Genomic DNA, 19,467 nt, shown 5'->3' on the forward strand with positions numbered 1-19,467 from the left:
GGTGGAAGGCAGCTTTCCACATCTCACATTCAGAGGGAGAAAGAAAGAATTTGATGTTCCACAATTTCAGCTAAAACAACCCTGATAACGGACACGGCACTTGAAAAGGAAAGTTAATTTTTCACTCTTTGCGAGCTCTAGAGTTGTGTCAAGGAGTAAGCAAGCAATCCCGTTCGTAATATGACTCTTCCGTGTCACTGAGTGTGCATTTACCTCCCATCCTCCTGCGTGAACAGCTCCGTGATCTTGGGGCAGCGAGGGTGGGGACAAGGCATACAGCAAGTCCTGTTTGCATGCAAACCTGGCGCATGAACAATCATAAATTGGGCAGCTGTAAATTAGTGTTATCAGGGGTATGCCAAGGGGAAGAATTGGATGTTATTTACCTGACAAAAAACTGGACAATGTGGAAATACAAATCCTTGGGGGCTTTTTACCTCCATTCAGATCCCCTGCTTGTTAGCTCAGTGGAAGACAGCAGGCGACCTGTTGCCAGGGCAAGAGCTCGCCGCTGTGGTGGTTTGGGAACTTCCACAGCCACATTCCAGCCTGTAACCTCGCCCTCATCTTTCAGCCGTTCGTCCCTGCTGCCGTCCCCTTAATCAGCAATGGAAGTGGATGTTCACTTCCTAAAAGAAAGAGAGGATTGATCCTGCAGAATTTAGGCAGACGGATGTTGTGTGTACTGTGGGGTTCACTGAAGTCACTGGCGTTGTTTGTGTACGTTGGCTTGGAGGGGGATCCAGTGCTAAGGGCTTCAGCTGCTTCCTTGCTTATGTGATTAACCTTGATTTAAGTCCCCTCGGGGCCAGATCCTGTAGCGTGTGCTTAGCACACAGATGTGTTGCATTGACTTCCACAGAAGTAGAGGAACTGACACATCACCGGATGCATTCGGGTTTGTGCTTGGCAAGAAGGGACTCCGAGTACTTAAAGCTAGTGTAAGTGATAATGCACTACTATAACTATTATCTGGTTAGATGGCTGACTATGATACCGCATACACTGGCCAAATTCATCTTCTGAAGCTCTGATTCTGTGGGGATCGGTGCAAAAAACCCTGAAATACCCACTGGGTATTGCATGGTTCCCCCATAAACTCAGTGGAGCCCTACTTGGGTAAAGAAGTTACAGTCATACCGAGCTAAATTGACTGAGGTAAATCGACAGTCTCCAGAAAATGTAGAGGATTTGAGTGTGTTTAGACACCAAATATCAACATGTAGAAATTTCAGCCTCAGCAAGTTTTAATGGAAGAAAGTAGCTTAATCACTCAGTATAGTATATTTTGCAACTTTAGCTGAAAGTTTAACATCGCAAAATGACACCCTGCTATGCAGCTTTAAGAACCACACAATTGTATTCAATCATTTCCCATGTTTTTCAAGTCATCTGTTCATTAAAAACTATCATCCTGTTTGCAGTTTCCAGTATTCAAATGGATGGCACAACTGATGCATAGCTTAATGTTCATTCTCATGAGTCATAATTAATAAATAATCATATCACATACATAGAATTTTACAGGTACTTTTAAAATGGTTTTACAGTTCTATTAAATATATAGATAAAATAATCACTGCTATATAAAAAATCATTTTAAAACAGCTGAACTCTCAAGCTTTGCATAAAATTCTGTAGACACATTCATTACAATCTAGAAACTCAATAAAAATACATTTTAGAGCTCAATCCATCAAAAATATTCATGGCATTGAAAAGTGATTGTCTTTTTTTTTTTTTTTTTTGTACTGTAATCTGTGCTTGCCCTATCTTTGCACTGATCATTTATTTCCTACAGTTTGGCAAAGGCTATATTCAATTCAATTTGCAGATTATGTGACTGTTTATCTCATTTCTTCAACTCTAAGACATCTGCCCCATAAATGTTTACCGTGGTTCTGTCTGAATAGTGTATCTTTCCTTGCCCTTTCTATAAAATCACAGTGAAACACTTTACAGTGAAGTTACATGACTACAGTGACATTGAACCATCCTATTACAGTTGTCTCTCAGTCTTTAATGGTGCTTCTGTGAACACCAAACATCCTTTATCCAGTGATCCTCAAGCACTTCCTGACACTTCCACTCCACACTACTCTGCTACCCACACATTTGCTCAGCAACAACAGGTTTTAGAACCGATTTTATGAGATTGGTACCCTTGTGTATCTGAATTCTGCTGCTAAATCAAAATACCAAATGCAGTCAGTTCGAGCTTAGCATTTTTCAAAAAGCCAGGCAAAAATTCAGGAAAAACTTCCTTATGTACCTCTCTGTTGGAAAATGGATGGATGACAGGTTGCCCACCAGCCTTTAAAATCTCTACCTCAAGCCAGTCCTCTAGCCAAACAAGTTAAAACAGGCTTTGCCATAGCGACTGCTTCACAATCAGGCTTTTAGACTGTAAGCTCAGAATAGGACATAAATAACAGCAAGCAGTGTTTTCAGAATAGGGCACTTGCATTGAGGGGTTCGATCTGGCACTGTGGAAGAAGAGATGCAGGCTTAGAAGTCAATTTAAGTGGGGGAAGCTGCTGCTTATGCAGATGCCATTTTTTGTGGCTCCAAGTAATGGCAAAACTCCTGAAGAGCTCAGTCTCTCCACGCACAGCTGACCATCCCAGTATAATCACTCTTAACTCTTTACCCTGGATCTTACCCGTAGAATGGCTGAGGAAGGTAGACTTCTTCTTTTCTAGAAAAACACAGCCAAACAAACCCGAATATGGAAAGCAACGTAAATATCATGGACTAATTCGGTATTTTTTTCAACTATTTTGCATGGAAGAAACAACCTCCATCTCTTAATAGGAGAGGCTGGAAAGCGTACGTCATTTTAAACATTGGATGAGATGATCAAGACAAGTGCTGGATGCTGTTTGACATCTGCACTGCTCATTTCACTGTTTCAGTCACCGTTCATCAGTGGGAGGCAGGAAAGAAAACCCTGGGGTTTCTCCCTTTTGGAAGAAAACACTCTGTAACGAAGCTGCCAGCATCAGTGCAACTTCCCCATCCTTTATAAGTGTTAGCTGCTGAGACATCCAAAGACCGCCTCGTTCTGATTAATTTTATTGGGAGGAAGGAGAGGAGACAGAAGGGTGATTACTTTACTAGACTGAACTTTGATAGCAGAAGAGTTCTCTGAACAGACTGTAATCCAACCCCAGATAATCTCCGCTGAAGAAACATGGAAGAACCAGAGAGTAAGATACAAAGCCTCAGAAAACGTTGTCATAAACCAAAGGAGCCTACGAAAAGTGGCACGTAACAAAGAGCTGTCGGCACTTTTGCTTGAAACTAAGGTACAGTGCTACTTGCTGCTATGAAATAGCCAGCATACCCCAGTCTGGTATTTACTGGTTGTCAGGATAAGCCTATAAAGGTTCTCGTATTAACTTACTCTTTCAGAGAAAAAGCCCTAGCCCTTCAATGTGATATTTTAGCCTACTTCAAGAAAGCATCTTCAAAAATTCTAAGACAATTTTTCTTTTGGAAGAAAGTATCACTGTCTGCATCAACAAGCACAAAGAGGTTTGTGCATCACAAAATCAGATGACTCCAAATGCTGAACATTTGCATCAACAAGATGAAACGCTATTTTTTTTTCCCTTATGTTGATTTATACTGAATTAAATTGGGAAGTTTGGATCTGTTCCTCACCAAGCACAAAGGATCTTATTTTTACTTTCATGGGGTGAATCCAGCTCTAGTGAACAGTGACAGGCCAGAATAGGAAAGATTTCAGCTTTCTGTTGACTAAAAGAGGTTCAGAATTCTCTCTTCAATGTTTAGGACCTCCTGCCATGCACTGCTATTACTGAATTCTAACTGCAACTTGGAAGGCAAATTCCAGGGAAACAAAAAGCTTATAAAGAAGAATGAAGTGTGATGGACGATTAGGATTACCCCAGCTGATAACATGACTATAAACACATTTTAAATGCCTGCACATAAATTGCTATATATTCTGGTGTATCCCGATCCCAGGTACTATTAGTTCAGCTGAAAACTAAGCCAGGGCAGAGAAATACACCTTACGCTAAAACCAAGTATGTAAAACTTACAGCCACGTGTTGTCACTTCCACTCCATGTAAATTATTATTTTAATTTTCATTTATGAAAATTAAATGCCTCATTTTATGAAGCACACTGAAGTCAACCTTACGAATTTTCAGGTGGTAGCAGCAACACGAGGTAGTTTCATCGAGCATACTACAAAAGTAAAAACGTGCCAATGAAAAACAGTGACTTCACTAAAAGTCGCACAGAGAAAAGTAACTGCTGTTAAACTGAGTTTGAAGACTTCCCTTTTGTCCTGTAATGCATGGTAATGCAATGTAAACCCCTGGCAAAAATCCTAAATCAAATATCCTGTAATGATCACTGATGTGGACAAAAATTACAAGAGGCAGAAATGGCTCAACTGTGTCTATGGACAAGACTCAAGAGTCTCTTCAGTTTCACTAGAAAGTCAATACGGGCTGTCAACATTTCTCTGTGTTTAGTTTTACACCTGTAATTTCTTTATTGATTTGGGCACTTAAAGGATATTTCTAATCCTTTTACCATGCACTTAAACCTTAACAGTAGCCTCAGGAAATTAGGTTACCTATTATTTTTTGTATCTTCAAAAAAAGAGAAATCTTCACACGATCCGGAAAGGAAAAGCTGCAGAGAAAAGGAAGCAGAAGCAGCCTCAGAAGCAGCGAGGTACTTTTCTAAAAAAAAAAAAAAAAAGCAAATCCAGAACCATGGTATCTGTCCCTGATAAAATTGTTAAGCTTCTTGAACATCTTTTCAAAGACGGCCACCACCAGTAATGTACAAAAAGTGTATTTCTGCAGGTATTCTCTACAGAAGTTTCTGGGCTAAGCCTTCCTGCATGACCCTTCCTAAGAAGCAGCTAGCCTGTATGTTCTTCACACTTCTCCACGCCCAATTTATTCCTGCAAATTAAGCGTAGCAAAAGGCGCAGGATAAAAATTACTTTAAATCCTAAAAAATCCGAACTCCCCTAGCCCATAAACTCTCAATCTGATTTTGTTGCTCAACTGGATTGCCATTGGAATTGTAATCAATTCCCGGGGTCAGCATGTTCCACCACCTTCAGCTCTCTCAAAGAATTCCCTGGAAAACGTGAAAAAGCATTTCCAGTCTTGCCCCTTGCAGGTGGGCCAGATTGATGGGCAAGCCAACACCACCCCTCTTCCACAGCTGTCAGGTCCTGCATAAGTAAATGAAGCCAGAAGAATAATTTTTGAAGACTGGAGCTCTGAATTGTTCATACTTCTACTGATAATTACCTGTTTTTATTTAGCATCTTATAAAGCAAGGCACAAATGTACAAAATGGCGTCTACTAAATCAGGTCATTTTTTTATATATATTTATACAACTGTCATAATATAAAATGTGCTTAGACGTTGTCATAGCACAACAGTAGAGAAATTGAGGACAACCTGATAATAAACACAAACATCAGGTCCTACATTTCTGTTTGTGCTTCACCTGAAAGGAACACATTCATATGCAGATACACAAAGCAATCCAGCCACCATCTGGTGTTTTTCCACGTCTCACAGAAATCAAACTTTGTTTCTAAGAAGCTGTGGAAGGAGTAGAAGGCAGTAGACCAGCACCCAGAAGAAAATGATGAAGTAGAGAAGCTCTGGCTGCTCAGCAATTGTAACCTCATGAGTTGGTGCTGGAGCATCACTTGCTTCCAAGTCCTTTTTCTTCCTGAAAAGAGGAGAGAACTTTATAAGAGGCAGGAAAAAGAAGAAAAACCTCTCGCTGTTAATACTTACTTCAGAGATCAGAGGGTGGACTAAAAGACAGCAGTTTAATGAACCGTTGGAATCCAGTCAGTTGGAATCCAGGCTAGACGAGGAGGTGCATAGTGGGCTGTCGCAGTGTGCTCCCTTAGCAGCAAATGGACGTAGCAATTAATCCTCTGAAAACTCTGGGCAACCTCACAGGTAGCTTAAATACATGCTGTTAGAGCACACTCCTCTGATGGAAGGTGATCTCCATCAGTCTAAAAGACGCCCTTTTATTTTCAGAACAGTAAACCTAGCTCCGGGCAACTCATACCACGCTTTCACAATTTTACTTTCTCAATGTATCTGACTTGATATGCTTCCCCAAATCATCTACTTTCAGAGCTTCTCGGGGCAGACACCAGAACATTAAACCAAAAAAATCCCAAGACTTCCAGAAGCCAACTGGCAGTTGGGGTTTTGTCGGACAGCTCCAAAATTCCAACTTTCCAAAATTTCAGCTGTGGTTCATAAGGGCAAAGCCTGATGGACGCTGCCAGCACCACCGAGCTCTCACAAAGGCAAGGAAAGGCCTTACTTAAAAAGGCACAAGACGGTACACTCGTTTTATTATTTGATAGTGCTATATGAATCACCCTCTGGTAGACTTTTTTTTTTTTTTTAACCTACTTTTGGAGAAAACTGGTTTTTGGCCTGCTTTAATGAGTTGTTTCTTACAGATATGTAGACCCTAATACCAAAGGGATACATGCTCTGCGTTCAGCATCCATCACCCTAAGTCTAAACTAAGCACACATATAAATTATAAAAACTCACGGGTGCTCTAACAGAGGCCAGAACTCCACTGAGGTATCATCTTTCCCTAGCACTGGCCACATTAAACACCGTCTTGACAGTCTTCCAAACCTGGAAAGAGTCATCACTGCCAGAGGGCCTCATATTTGAAGTCCTCCCACTCTTTCCTCAGTCTGAAATATTCACCATGTGCGGAAGGTGCTCACAGTCTTGCTTAGACAGCTGAATCTTTCCTCAAGTCAAGAAAAAGCATTTTAGTCAAGTGGGAGATTGAGCAATAAAGAAGTTTTGTATCTTACACCTATGGGAAATACGGACTCCAAGCTGTTACACAAGACAGTAGTCAGGCTCTACCATTATAGTTAATTTTCATTTCCCTCTGCAATATTGCTAGAAGCACCTAGGAGTTATGGATTCTTTGCAAAAGGTTTTGTCTGAATAAGAATGACTCACCTGATGATCAATGGATTTTCACCCGTATCTGTCATCATCGCCTCATTTACACCATAGGTTTCCTTAAACAAACCAGGAATAGATTATATAAGAAAAATAAAATTCAGCGTGTTGCAAAGATGGTAATTGCGTGTGTATTTTATACAGAGTATGTCTAACGTTCGCTCAGATAAAATGTAAGTGTGCTTATAAATTTATTCCCCGCCAGCGCATCCAGCGTTGCAGTCTGGTACACACACAGAAAAGGAAAAACATTATGAAATAAGATTTTTTTGCTTTCAACTGCTTTCATTCAGTTGAACGAAGCTCCCCGCATTCATATATATTTCTAGGAGCTCTGACAGCCTTGCAAAACTAAAGCACCTGTGTGAAACCTCCATTTCACTGAACATCGGCGGCAGCATTTCTTTAAAACTCCAAAACGGCCAGAATCTTATTTTGTGCTGAAAATCACCCTGTTCCTCTCCTTGCTCAGTCTGCCTAGACGGCTGATGCTGTCCCTTCCTTCTGACTCAAAAAATAAAAATCCAGAGATTGTGTAATGTGCTCTCAAGAAACCAGGACTAATTACGTCTGGCATTAAGGATGCAGTGTCACCTTACGACTGAAATTCTTGGAGGGTTAGCTGCTGCGATGGAGATGACGTACTACACCGCTGCGATGAAGGGAAGAGCCCAACCTTTCATAAAAAGTGCACTTCAGGAGGCACGCCGCGTTTTTGCAGGGCTGTGGCCAGGACACCAACATACATACAGAGAATGCACAGACTAAAAGAAACCGGAGCAACAAATAAAGGCAGCTTAAAAGGAGTGAAAAGTTGCGGCTGTACAGTTACGACAAAGTAAGCCTCAAAGTTACAGTAGAACTAATTGTAGTATTAGGTACTCCTTTGTGGGTTGGCTCGAGGTTCAGTAAGGTTCAGTTCCGTCTGTTTAGGAGAGTTCAGTAAAGCTTTTCAGCTGTGCCTGGTTTTGGCACTAAAATTCTTAGTAGTCACAGGGCTTTTGTATATATATATTGTATATGTGTGTGTATATCTGTATCTATATATATAGTAGACCCTTTTACAGTATGTGAACTTTTGGAGTTTAAGAGAAGTAGAGAAACGGCGATAGATACATTTCTACAAACTTACCTGCTCTGAAGTATTAGGAGATCTTTTTCGGAGATAAATATTGGAATCACTGTCACTGGTTCTGAAATGTATGTAAGAGCAAAGTTTTAAATTCATAAAGCCAAGCTTTGTTTTGACTTCCAAGAGAGCCACTGCAATTGCACATACTGGTTTTTAGCTGGGCAAACCCACAAATATGCGTTGTTGCATGTAGGAGAACATGGACTGGGCAAGAGGCTGGGAGGGGATGCAGACAGGGCAGCTGTCCCAAAGTGACCGGAGGGATATTCCATACCATACGATGTGCTCAGCAATAAAAACCGAGCGAAAGGAGGAAGCTGGCAGTGACACACACACACTCGATGTTAAGGCATTTGTCTTCTGCAGCGACCACAATGCCTGCCCAGCCCCTGCTTCCCAGGAAGTGGCTGGATGTTGTCTGCCGATGGGAAGTAGAGAACAAATCTGGGTTTTTTTCCTTTTTTTTTTTTTTTTTTTTGGTGTGTGTGCCTCCTTTTGCTTCGCTTCCACACATGGCTTTGGCTTTTTTTTTCCTTAAACTGCCTTTACCTCAACCCTTGAGTTTTTCATCTTATTTTCTCCCCCTATCCTGCTAAGTGAGAGTGGCTTGGTGGGCACCTGGTGGTCTGGCTGAGGTCAACCTACCACAATCCTGTTCACTTGTTCATAGACATAAAAAAAAGGCCAACGAATATCTATGGAACGAAGCAGTGTCACGCTTCCACATAGTGTCACGACGCGGATGCATTATTTCATCTACATTACAAAACACTGTCTCTGTTGGAAAAACAGTTACAACACTGCCGTGTCCAAAATGCACCGGGGTTGCAGCTGGGTTTTGTGTGGCAAAGTTTGTGTAGCAAAGTCAAATCAAGTCCCAGTGGCACTGAATCACCTGCCATGCTTAAGAGAGACACAGGAAGAAGCCAATGCGTCCCAATATACTGCTCCTGAAAGAAGTCTGTAAGAGACATCCAAAGGACAGGGCACACTTGAGAAGACCAAGCGTTCCTACCAGTTAGGTGTATGTAAGATAAAGTTAATGTGAAATACCTGGCAAACTCCTGACAGTCAGCAATTTCTTCCAGTTTATCTCGTGACAGAGTGGTAGTGGAAACTTCTGAGTTCTGCAAGTCTTCCACTTTGATTGTGGTTTTCCCTTCTTCCTCCCTCTTACTACTTTTTTCTGGTCTCTCTATGGCTTTTGATAAATCCTCCAGATGTTCTACTATGACCTGCTGAAATGAAGAAACATTCTGCATTAGACACCAAGACTGATTCTCCACCCTTCCAAATATCTTAGTGGTGCAGCCTACTCCGATGCTAAACTGCACGTAGTACGAGATTGAAAGTCTCACTAAAGAAAATAAAAAGCAATTAAACTCCTGAAAAGTATTTTGGATACATTGAGCTATAAAGTACCATCAGTTCAACATACATGCAATCAGTTGTCAGTGTAAGAAACCGTGACATGACATGACTCTGAAGTAATTCACTAAGACTTTTTAATCTGATCCCAGTTAGTCCTTGAAGTTAACAGCGATTTGACTTCATTACTCTAGTAAGTGTCAAGACCGAAACATGTCCAGGCAACTTGTCTAAGCAACATGTAGAAGTAATGTTAAATGGACAGTCATTCCTGAAAAACACCGTCTAAAATTACTGTGGTGGAAAAGGTGTAAGGCAGTTCAAAATCAGTGTCGGCACGAGGAGATGCAGTAGCTGCTTGTCTAAATCAAATACACAGAATAATTACCAAAAATTCCCCCCGGCTCCTTCTCCTCCTCCAGTGTAGACAAGCCTTCATTTTACACTCCTAAGTTACCCTACTCAGATTGGGTTAAGTTTTTGTAGGCAAATTTATTTTAATTCGGACAAAAATTACCTTTGCCTGTACCCTTTCTGTATCAGCAATACCACTTCCTGTTCATCTCACTGCAAATTATTAAAAATACTCTCTGTGGTAATCTTCCATGCCTAGGGATCATAGAGGAGCCTCAAACTACTTTAAAACATAATTAAGATTCACATTTTTTCAGTACTGTTAGTGTTAGGTCTTACTCTCTCTTTTAATGCCCGATCTTCTCACGATCTGCAATTCCGTTCATTCCAGCAGAGGGCTGTGGCCAACAGTGGTACGGGACAGGAAACCACGTACATTTGACGTATTTCTCCCAAACATTGCAAAATGAAAGCAAATTCAAACTGCTGAGGTCGGATGCTAATCCCTCATATATACACAACGAAATTCTGGTAATAAAAAAATAAAATACCTCCGGATGTTGTGGAATAGTGGAATCTTGACGGTTGGTGGCCTTTCTGCCACCTTTTTCAATTTCTAACTCTTCCGCTAGCAATGGTACTTCTTTTTCATCACAAGAGCTCCCGTGATTATTAATGTCTCTTGTCTCCTCCTCACCGTTCTCAGTATCGACTCCTGGCGAAGGGACAGCTAGCTTATTCTCTAAATCTGGCTCTGGAGCATCTTCCTCGTAGTTCTGTTCTGGTAAGCCCTTCTCATGCAAAACCTCTGTTCCTGTTTCAGAAGCAGCACTGTCATTTCCAGTACCATAACCTTCAATGCAAGGCTCAAGGTAGGCGTTCAAAACTGCCGATATGGGAACATTATAATGCGGATAATAGAAGAGATCGTGGGGTATTACAGATACTTTTGAAGAACTGGGCAGCACTTCAGCTGAAGACTCAACTTCATCACAGCTGTCCAGGTCCTCTGGATTTTTAGGTTCATCTGAGAGAGAGTCATCGGATGTTTCATGCTGTGTAGATAGTTCTTGGCTTCGGAGATTAGAACCATTCAGTGGACAGTGGCTAGTTTCCGTTGTTTCAAAGACAGGGGATTGCTCTGTATGTTCATTTTGCGGAAGCTTCAGAATTTCCTCATTTAGAAGATGGAGAACATACTTATGCGTATCTTCCTGTTTCGAGGTATCTTCTGGTAAAAGAATCGAAGTCTGGGGTTTGCTCTCTTCTACTTTATTAATAGATTCATCCGTAAGTATACCTGAAGTCCAGGATAATGGACTCAAAGAAGAAGTATTGGCTGAAAGGCTCTTAGTTTCATTGTCATATTCAGTAGAGGTTTCTTTAGTTAATTCTTCAGAGTAGTCTTCAAAAGAGTCAACAGAGTTTTTCTGATCTGTCAGAACAGCTGGAGAAAGGTCATCACTCTGTTTCAGTGGATCATCAGGTATGCCCCCTTCACCTGGCACGGATTTATCACTTAGAACCTCCCAAGAGGAATTGGATTCAAAACTGACAGATCCTGTGATTTTCAGTGAGGTGGGCCTCTGAGGCTCCTCCTCAGACATTTCCTGCGAATCCCCTAACGCTTGACTCAATTTCCCGTTACATTCTTCAGCAGCTGTCTCTGATGGGATTCTCTCGGGGATGTCATCAATGTGAACCTTTGGAGGAGCAGGATGGCTCCTTTCGTGATTAACAGTATACATGCTTTCTTCACTTTCACTTAAAATCAAGATTTTGCCTTCCTTTTCGGAGGGTGTGTCTTTGATGTGGACGTAAGTGGACTCAATTGGAAGTCCCTTGTCCGGATCTGTAAAATCTTCCTGTAAGTGATGATACACCATTAAAAGACAATTCATACCGCAGAGACCATTTCACTTTTCCCAGACACTACACAGTGAACAACCACCTAGCCCATCAACCCGTTACCTTGTGAGTGGCCAGTGACTGACTCACTTCTTTTGAAAGGAGGGAAACCAATCTGGCAAGTCAAGTGACTTGAACAAAGCTCAGCATCAAGAAGCCACTTGTACAGGCAGATTAGAATGCAGACAAGCCTACTCCTCGGTCGTTAATGTATTTATCTCTCCCTGTTGCACCTGTGGAGACAACCGACTTGGCCTTCTGACACAATCCCAAACCCCGGGAATAAAATAAACCTAACAAGTCCACTAAATCCACTGTGAAATATATTAACACACTAGATTATTCCGTTCCAACAGACTGTACCAAAAAAAAAAAAAAAAAAAAAAGGTAGGCTTTTTCTTCGTCTATTAAAAAGCCCACAAGTCTTAATGCTAACAAATTTATTTCTGATCAAGTCTGCATTAAAGTCCTGGTCCTTTAAGCAGCAGTTTATTTCACGCTTACAGTGAGCCTCTGGTGTGTTGTGTCTGATACATGCTAAATTGCGATTGATTGTGGCCCTCAGACTTGAGAAGACAGAAGACAAAATGAAATTCCAAGTCCAATGAATCATCATAGATGAAGGGATACATTTCAGCCTTACTTAAGACTGATATAGCAAAGTAGTAGAGCCCTGTGTAACCAGTTCTAACCTCTGCAAGTTACAGCTGGGTGTAAATGTTTAATAGCACAACTCTACCAAAAGCATTTTAGCAATTGCCAATGAAAGCCCATTTGACTGAATTTAACAAAAATGGGAAAAATTAAATCTGCGTTTGCGATTTCTTTTAAATAGTTTAGAAAGACTCGTAGAATATAAATAGAACAATACCTGACTTCATTAAGTACACCAAAGCAAATTTAAAAGATGATGTGATGTAGGAGTAAACACGTACCCCTTCCAGCTCTGGGAAGTGTTCCAGAAATTGCGCCACGTACGTCACAATTGACTGTTCATCGGGCGACTCCACCATGATATCTATGGAGACAGACACAAGGGCCTTGAGCACACACGCCTTTCAAATGCTCTCGCAGAGCAACAGACTGTCAGACATTTATCCCGCCTTGATGGTGAAAGAAGTAACAGCGACAAACGCTTTTCTTTTGCTGACAGACAAGAGAAATACTTCTCGCTGTTGATGGTACTTGAAAGAGTTCTCAGCATCTCACTCGCGTTAATTTTTTTCCTATTTCCAAACGCATACCAAATCCTGATCAGGGTTCCCTTTTCATCCACCTTCATGCTGTCGTTTATGTTGCTGTCACTGAACGGTGATCTTGCTGAGCGACAGCACGGAGGTTTATTTTTAGCAGGGTGGCCCCGTCTGCTAACAGGTGGCCCACGAAAGCACAAATAACCAATCTGTGCTTTCAAGCATAAAATCAAGGCCTGTCTAGTAGAGTTCAGTAAAAAACACTGCAAGAAGCAGCTCTGTTTATATACATATATTTATATACACACATATATTTTTTAGAAATAAAAAAGCTATAGATGTGTGCCTATATGCCCTGTGAAGGAAAAACTGGGAGATGCAAATACATTTGAACAGGTATCTCCTCCTCTTGCTGGTACGGCGGACTCGCACACGTCATCGTGGAGGGACGTCCAGTCTCTGCAGACTGTAGGCGCTCCAGAATGGAGCCAGTGCCTCGAGACACCTCTCAGCACAAGTGACCCATGTCCACCAGTCGTGCAGATGTCACACAGCATCTAAACGTTAACCAGGACCAGTGCACACAGCTAAAACCATGGTAAGACCTCTCCCCCAAAGGGGCTTACAAATATGACTGGGAGCACTGGACTGTTCAGTCAGTGACCAATTCATTTCTCTCGTTCTCCTCGATCAGCCCAACACAGTGATGACACCCGCAGCCTCATCACTGGGAGGTTTTCGGTGAGTATCGCAGTGCACTACTCACAAATCCATTACAGTTTGTGCGTTACCCAACACCGCTGATGTAGGCGTTTTACCTTCTGGTTCTAGGAGCCGAGGAACACCCAGCTTATTTTGTGCTATGCTGAAAGCATCCTCCAGGTTTTCTCGAGACGATTTCTCCAGCGCTTGCTTCATGTCTACTAAAGTAGAGTCTATTGCTTTGATGACAGCTAAGAAAGCAAGGCCACTCCTCCAACTGCTGGCAAAGTCCTGAACTGCAACACCGTACCTGAACAGAATTACATGCATTTTAGATGGGCGGTTGTGTCACAAAATCCAAAGTAAAAGCCATCGTCATTTTCAAAGACTCATGAAAGTTAGAAGCCAGATTGCTGACTTGGTAAGGGCATTAGCATTTTCAAACGCTCCTGGAAGTTAAAAGGAAGGTTGCTGAGTTGCACTAGACACATTTGAGATCGTTTTGGATTTCGAAACACGCAAAGTACATCCATAAAACACGAGGATTCGCAAACTGGATCGGTGTGGCTAACAGCTGCCATCAACCTGCTGCAGGAAGCAGTCAGTAAAAACAAAGCCCTCGAGAACTCAGCAACCACAGTTAACAATCACAAACCCAAATGTCTCCGTGATTCCTGTTTCTGTTGCTCTCCAGCATTTTAATGCCAGAGCTTGGGAAGACTGCCAACACTTAAAAACATGAGCAGAAATGATTCACGTTCCCGTGTACCTGGCCTGCCCTACCAGAAAACTCTGCCCTGCCAAACGCAAACGGTGTCAGTGTATCTATAAACCGCGAGTGTGTTAGACGCCGAAAGTTTTGGAGGGAAAAACAACCATCAAACTTGCAATGAAATAGAGCCCCAGAATGGAAAATTCTGCACAGGTCATTGGATAACAGGGTTATAAAGACGCTATTATGTTTTTAATGCTGCAGTTGCAAGAACAGTTTTCTCCTCCTAGATGTTTTCAGTCTGTACGCTTTGACTGGACTGCAAAGTCTACAGCTTTTACTTCTTTGGTCCTCACTTCCCCTGTACCACCTCCCTGTTAATGGCAGTATCAGCATTATTTTGAGACTAAAACTCTGCTTTTCCTACAGTCTGCACCGGCAGCAGTGAGCTGTGGATCTCAGTGGGACAAGTTTATCCGCACAACAAGCACCCTTAGCTTCGCTGGAGATCGCCAAGTCATGACGGGGCCCACAGGACCAAGTACTTAAGATGAAAATTTCTAGCTTCAACACTGGACACAAAACATTTGTGTCCACAGGCAGATCTGGACATATAAAACCATCAACAGACAAAAAAGCCAAATATTCAGCTAACCAGATTGTATAAATATATTTGACACATGCCCTCTTTAAAACTCTCTGGCAGTCGTTACTTCACATAATAATATATGTAAAATACACTCCGAGCATTTACACGTGCACTAGACATCTTACGCTGAAGTTTTTTAACCTGACAGTAACTCTCCCTGGTTAAAGCATTACTAGACAAAATGCTTTGCTGAAAGAACTGCTTTTTTATTAAGGAGGAGAGAGATGTACTGAGCAACGGAAATGGACCCAAATGTTACACGTTCATGAGAAGCAACTTAAGATTCACCCACTTCTTCTCGTTAATTCTGAGGTAAGAGAGACTCTAACAGGGGCGGCTCCGTCCTTCGAGGAACTCTGCAGCACAGAGAGAAGCTCCCTCAGGGTTTGCTGCTTAACTTAAAAGGCTGCTGCAGAAGTCTGTCGATATATTTATTTTTGCAGTTCACCCCTTGTTTATGCCTGCTCTTTAATTAGCAAAAGGTATCAAACAGACTGCACGAAATCCAGGGGGGAGGAGGCAACAATCCCGTTTCAAACCGCGCCAAGCAGGTTATTAGTACAAGTTAACCTTTAACAGCAAATCACGAAGGCAGCAATGCTTCAAGGCCAGACGGCCACTGTCGACACGGGGCTGCAGCCATACACCCCGCCCCGAGACCCTGCGCCTGCAAACTTGGAAAGCAGAGAAAGCCACAGCGCTCCGTAACGCACACGCAGGGGGGCAGGAGTGAGGAAAGATACTCAGCTTCAAAAGGGCAGGTGAAAAAACCACGGTTTTATGCAAGGGTTTGTTAGCTTACTTTCTGGTTTTCCTCTGAACCCAGACTAAAAGGGCTCTGATGGCTTTCCGCTGATCCTTCACTGTGATGGCCATGTTTCTCTCCACGCTGGGAGTGCTGGGGTGGGATGTGTCTGACTCTGGGCCGCTGGGCCCGGAGGACAGGCTGGAGGAGGAGGAGTTCCTGTTGAGGTTGCCTGTCAGCTCCTTAATCTGTAATAAAAGGGCAAAACATGCAGTGTTGGGGTTTAACACACCAGCTGCACGGAGAACTCAGTGCTTGTTTTCATGCAAACTTTAAAGATAACGGTGCCATGACTGAATTTTAAGAGGTAATTAGAGACCTATCCATTATAGCTCTCCACTTGTGTTGCGGAGGCGTGACAGCCAGCAGCAGCCCAGCTGGCAACCCCGGGAAGCCCGGAGAGGGCAAAGTGTCAGTTCAGGCTGAACTGAGCGAATTTGTGTTAAGCGAAAAAGCAAAGAAACACGTCCTTGAAAGAAACGTTAGTTTAACTGACGTTGTCCTCCTCACTGGACTTGCTCGAGTGAAATATTTTCAGTCGAGAGATGGTGACCTGCAGCAGCCCTCCTGTCCTTGGTCAGCACTGATTTTTGGGTCCAGATCATCCACTCTGCTGCTTGTAGGTCCCCCCTGCCCTCTGCTGCTGGGGTGACAGATTCCAGTTGCACCATCTCTGCCTGCAAGTCCATCTGGCCAAACTGGGGCTGTGCACCCCTGTTCAGCTTGAGGAGCTCAGCCAGGGAGAGAACCCCCCGTGCCACTTCCAGATTATTTTTTAAACCTTTAGCCATTTTTTAAATGAACCCAAGAGAATGAAAGAGCCTCACAGTCTTACGAGCACTGCAGAACCCTCCCTCCATCTTTCTCTGTTCATTAGAATTTGGTACTGTCTAGAAGGTCACTTTCAAAATAACATGTAGATTAGGGAGCAGTTTTAATCTAAAGCGGGGGCTCAAGCAATTTTCAGGATCAAATCAGTTCCAGGCCCTTCAAGATCTTTCATTTGGCCATCTACATCAGTTGTGAATTTCTGCCATGTTGAGTAAGTCTCTGGAGGTCAGTGATTCTACGTGGAGCTTCCCACCACGCTGGACCAAATCCAGAAAAGGTTATTAAAAATCAACTGTGACCTGGAACCAAAGCCAAGACATTGGTTCAGATCCAGGGAATCCGGAGTAGAACCCTGGGAAGGCACAGGAGAGAAGGGAAAGTAGTAATATGAAGCTCTAATTCTGGTTCAAGTCAAACGAGGGTTTAAATTGTCTCCTATTTACACAGAAATAGGTCCAATGAAATAAAACGAAAGCAGCTGCAGGTATAAAATTAGTGTATATTAAAAGGGAGAAGCTCAGTTTTAGCATGCTTAATTACATTCTTTAGGATTAAGAATAATTTTCCAAATCAGTATTCAGCTGGAATCGATTGATACCATGAAGATTGTTCACGGATGGTTGAAAAATTCATGTTTTATTACCTGAAAAAACAGGATTATATTCCATATTAGTCCAAGTACCAGGGAAGAATTGCCATCTGCTATTTCTGCTGCATCGATGCTAACAAGCTTTACCTGTAGAAGAGATCATAAATTCAGAGCCAAATTCAAAGAAGCAAGGTAGATGCAAAAAATGCCCTGAGACTGCTGGGTACGTCCAGAACACTTCTGCCACTGACTGGCCAGTCGAAGAGCAAGACTGAAATCTTGTGGTAATGATCATTTACCCAGATCACAACCACTCTGCTCATGAAACTCCTATTTCAAGCCCCCCGGCACGCTCTGCAGAACAGAAGCGAGCCCAGTTCTGCATCCCCAGGCCCACAAATGGATTTCCTCCATGCAAAAATGGAACGAGATGGTGCCCCCACCCCGTGGATCCTATTCTTAAAAAGCAGAGAGTCATTTCTCACACAAAATGTAAACATCTGCTTACTTCTGTTTTGCTACGCATCTCCCTCCTCCTTGCTTATCTCACCTTACACCGCTTGTCACAGGGTTCTGATTAAATCAGGTAGCAAAGGATAGGCTTGCCTAAGCCAAGCAAACTCTAGACTTTCCCACACTGAGGTTTCTTCCCCCTGATAACACCAGGATGTTATTATCTTCGACAATACAGACTCGGTTTTGGCAAAGGTCGTGGAGGAGGGAGGAAGCAAGGAAGCTGCCCGTACTGCGCATGGCACCCACAACAAGTTAAAGCCCAGCAGACATTTATCACTTAGAAATCCCGTACGTGATGAATCACTTAGCAGTGCTTGCCCCTGCTGCCCCAGTTCCACAGAAGTGTCTGCTGATGGATTCCACCCACTGCGGTTTAATATCTAACCCTGAAGCTCTTGGCGGCCAAGGCGTTTTGCCAACACTTTCATCACCACCCTTCACTAACCGGTTTGGTAAAACTGAAAAGAGGAAAGCCAAATAAGTTTTTATCTAGTGGTTCACACAACAATTTTCAGTCTTAGCAAGAAGGCACCTCTAGCTGTCATTACTTCAAGCTTCAGATTTCTTGCTAGCTCCAAGGTACGTGGCGTGGGAAGACCCTGAAGACCTAGCACATTTCAACAGCAGTTTCTCCAAAATGGGGAGCAGGTGACATTTATTGTTAGACTCCTCTCAGTGTCAGCCCTGTCCTCTTACTGCTGCTTATGTTTGTCACCCAGCCCAGTAGGGATACCCAGCTAGAAGATACTGGCTGCTTACTCTTGAGGAAACAAGAAATACATAGGAAAGCAGGTGTTTTAGCACTACTAATTAAAAGGCCGCCTGTGTCCAAGGCTCCTCCTGACTGGCCTTGCTCATTGAGGCTCTAGGTTGTCCCCTGTGAGGTCCTGGCATCCAGATATGCTTCAGCTGCAGCTCCGCAAGGTGCTGGTATCAACAGAGGGGAAAAAAATCTCATCTGCCAGTGGGCTTAGCTGGATTTGGGTAGAAAGCATCAGCTGGGAAACTGTTAAGAAATACGTGAACACGTGAAATATTTCTTAGCAGTTCTATAGCAGGACACGTAGACAGACACACTTAGGGCCAGACCAGCTGCTACTGGTGGAGTTTCCAAAAAGAAACTGGAACGCCTGGAAGTTAGTGGACAACTTCTTCACCTTTCACATCCCCTCCCGGGGAAAAAGGCAAAGGAGGTTAAACCTCCCACACCTCTGAGGTCGTAAAAGACCCACTAAGACCTCCCATCACGCTCCTTCCCACCCGGGGGGGGTGTTTGCAGGGACTCTCCGGCGTGACCAGCACTGCTGCAGGATCTCTGGCGTGAGGGCTAAGCTCACTGCAGGGAAGAAGCAAAGTGACATCAGTTGCTGGTGTGACACCCCATGCGAGGCGGGGTTTTGCTCCTATGCCCACGCCAGATACCTCACCCAGAAAGTTTAAACGCTGCTGCAGTCCTTTACAGGACACAGCCCAATATTTGTTTTCTCTTTCTGGAAGACCTAGGTATACCATGTATACGAGTTGTTAGGTGGCTGGCACTTCTCTTGACCCCGTTACTTCTCAACAGCTGTCAAGAGAGAAGAGTTTTCAAGACGCTGACCACAACCACAGGGCTTGGGAATAAAGCCCTAGCAGGATAAATTAAACAATGAATGGACCATTTCAAGCCGA

At 43.0% G+C, this 19,467-nt stretch overlaps 1 protein-coding gene across 4 annotated transcripts in view; it reads right to left on the minus strand.

The window, feature by feature from the left end:
* Window positions 1–1,229: 1,229 nt before the first annotated feature.
* Window positions 1,230–19,467, minus strand: part of CLMN (calmin) — a 74,718-nt gene continuing 56,480 nt past the window's right edge. For 3 of the 4 annotated variants that reach the window (XM_042790869.1, XM_042790866.1, XM_042790868.1), the window contains exons 5-13: window positions 17,335–17,427; window positions 15,858–16,048; window positions 13,811–14,004; window positions 12,735–12,817; window positions 10,443–11,756; window positions 9,223–9,407; window positions 8,170–8,230; window positions 7,035–7,096; window positions 1,230–5,745 (exon numbers count right to left, since the gene is read on the minus strand). In XM_042790869.1, the coding sequence (XP_042646803.1) occupies window positions 5,592–5,745; window positions 7,035–7,096; window positions 8,170–8,230; window positions 9,223–9,407; window positions 10,443–11,756; window positions 12,735–12,817; window positions 13,811–14,004; window positions 15,858–16,048; window positions 17,335–17,427 (2,337 nt within the window). In that variant the 3' untranslated portion in view covers window positions 1,230–5,591. The remainder of the gene's footprint in view (window positions 5,746–7,034; window positions 7,097–8,169; window positions 8,231–9,222; window positions 9,408–10,442; window positions 11,757–12,734; window positions 12,818–13,810; window positions 14,005–15,857; window positions 16,049–17,334; window positions 17,428–19,467) is intronic. The other variant, XM_042790867.1, reaches the window with a different exon arrangement.

The sequence above is a fragment of the Tyto alba genome, unplaced genomic scaffold, assembly GCF_018691265.1.
Source record: "Tyto alba isolate M040663 unplaced genomic scaffold, T.alba_DEE_v4.0 Super-Scaffold_18, whole genome shotgun sequence".
NCBI lineage: Eukaryota > Metazoa > Chordata > Aves > Strigiformes > Tytonidae > Tyto > Tyto alba.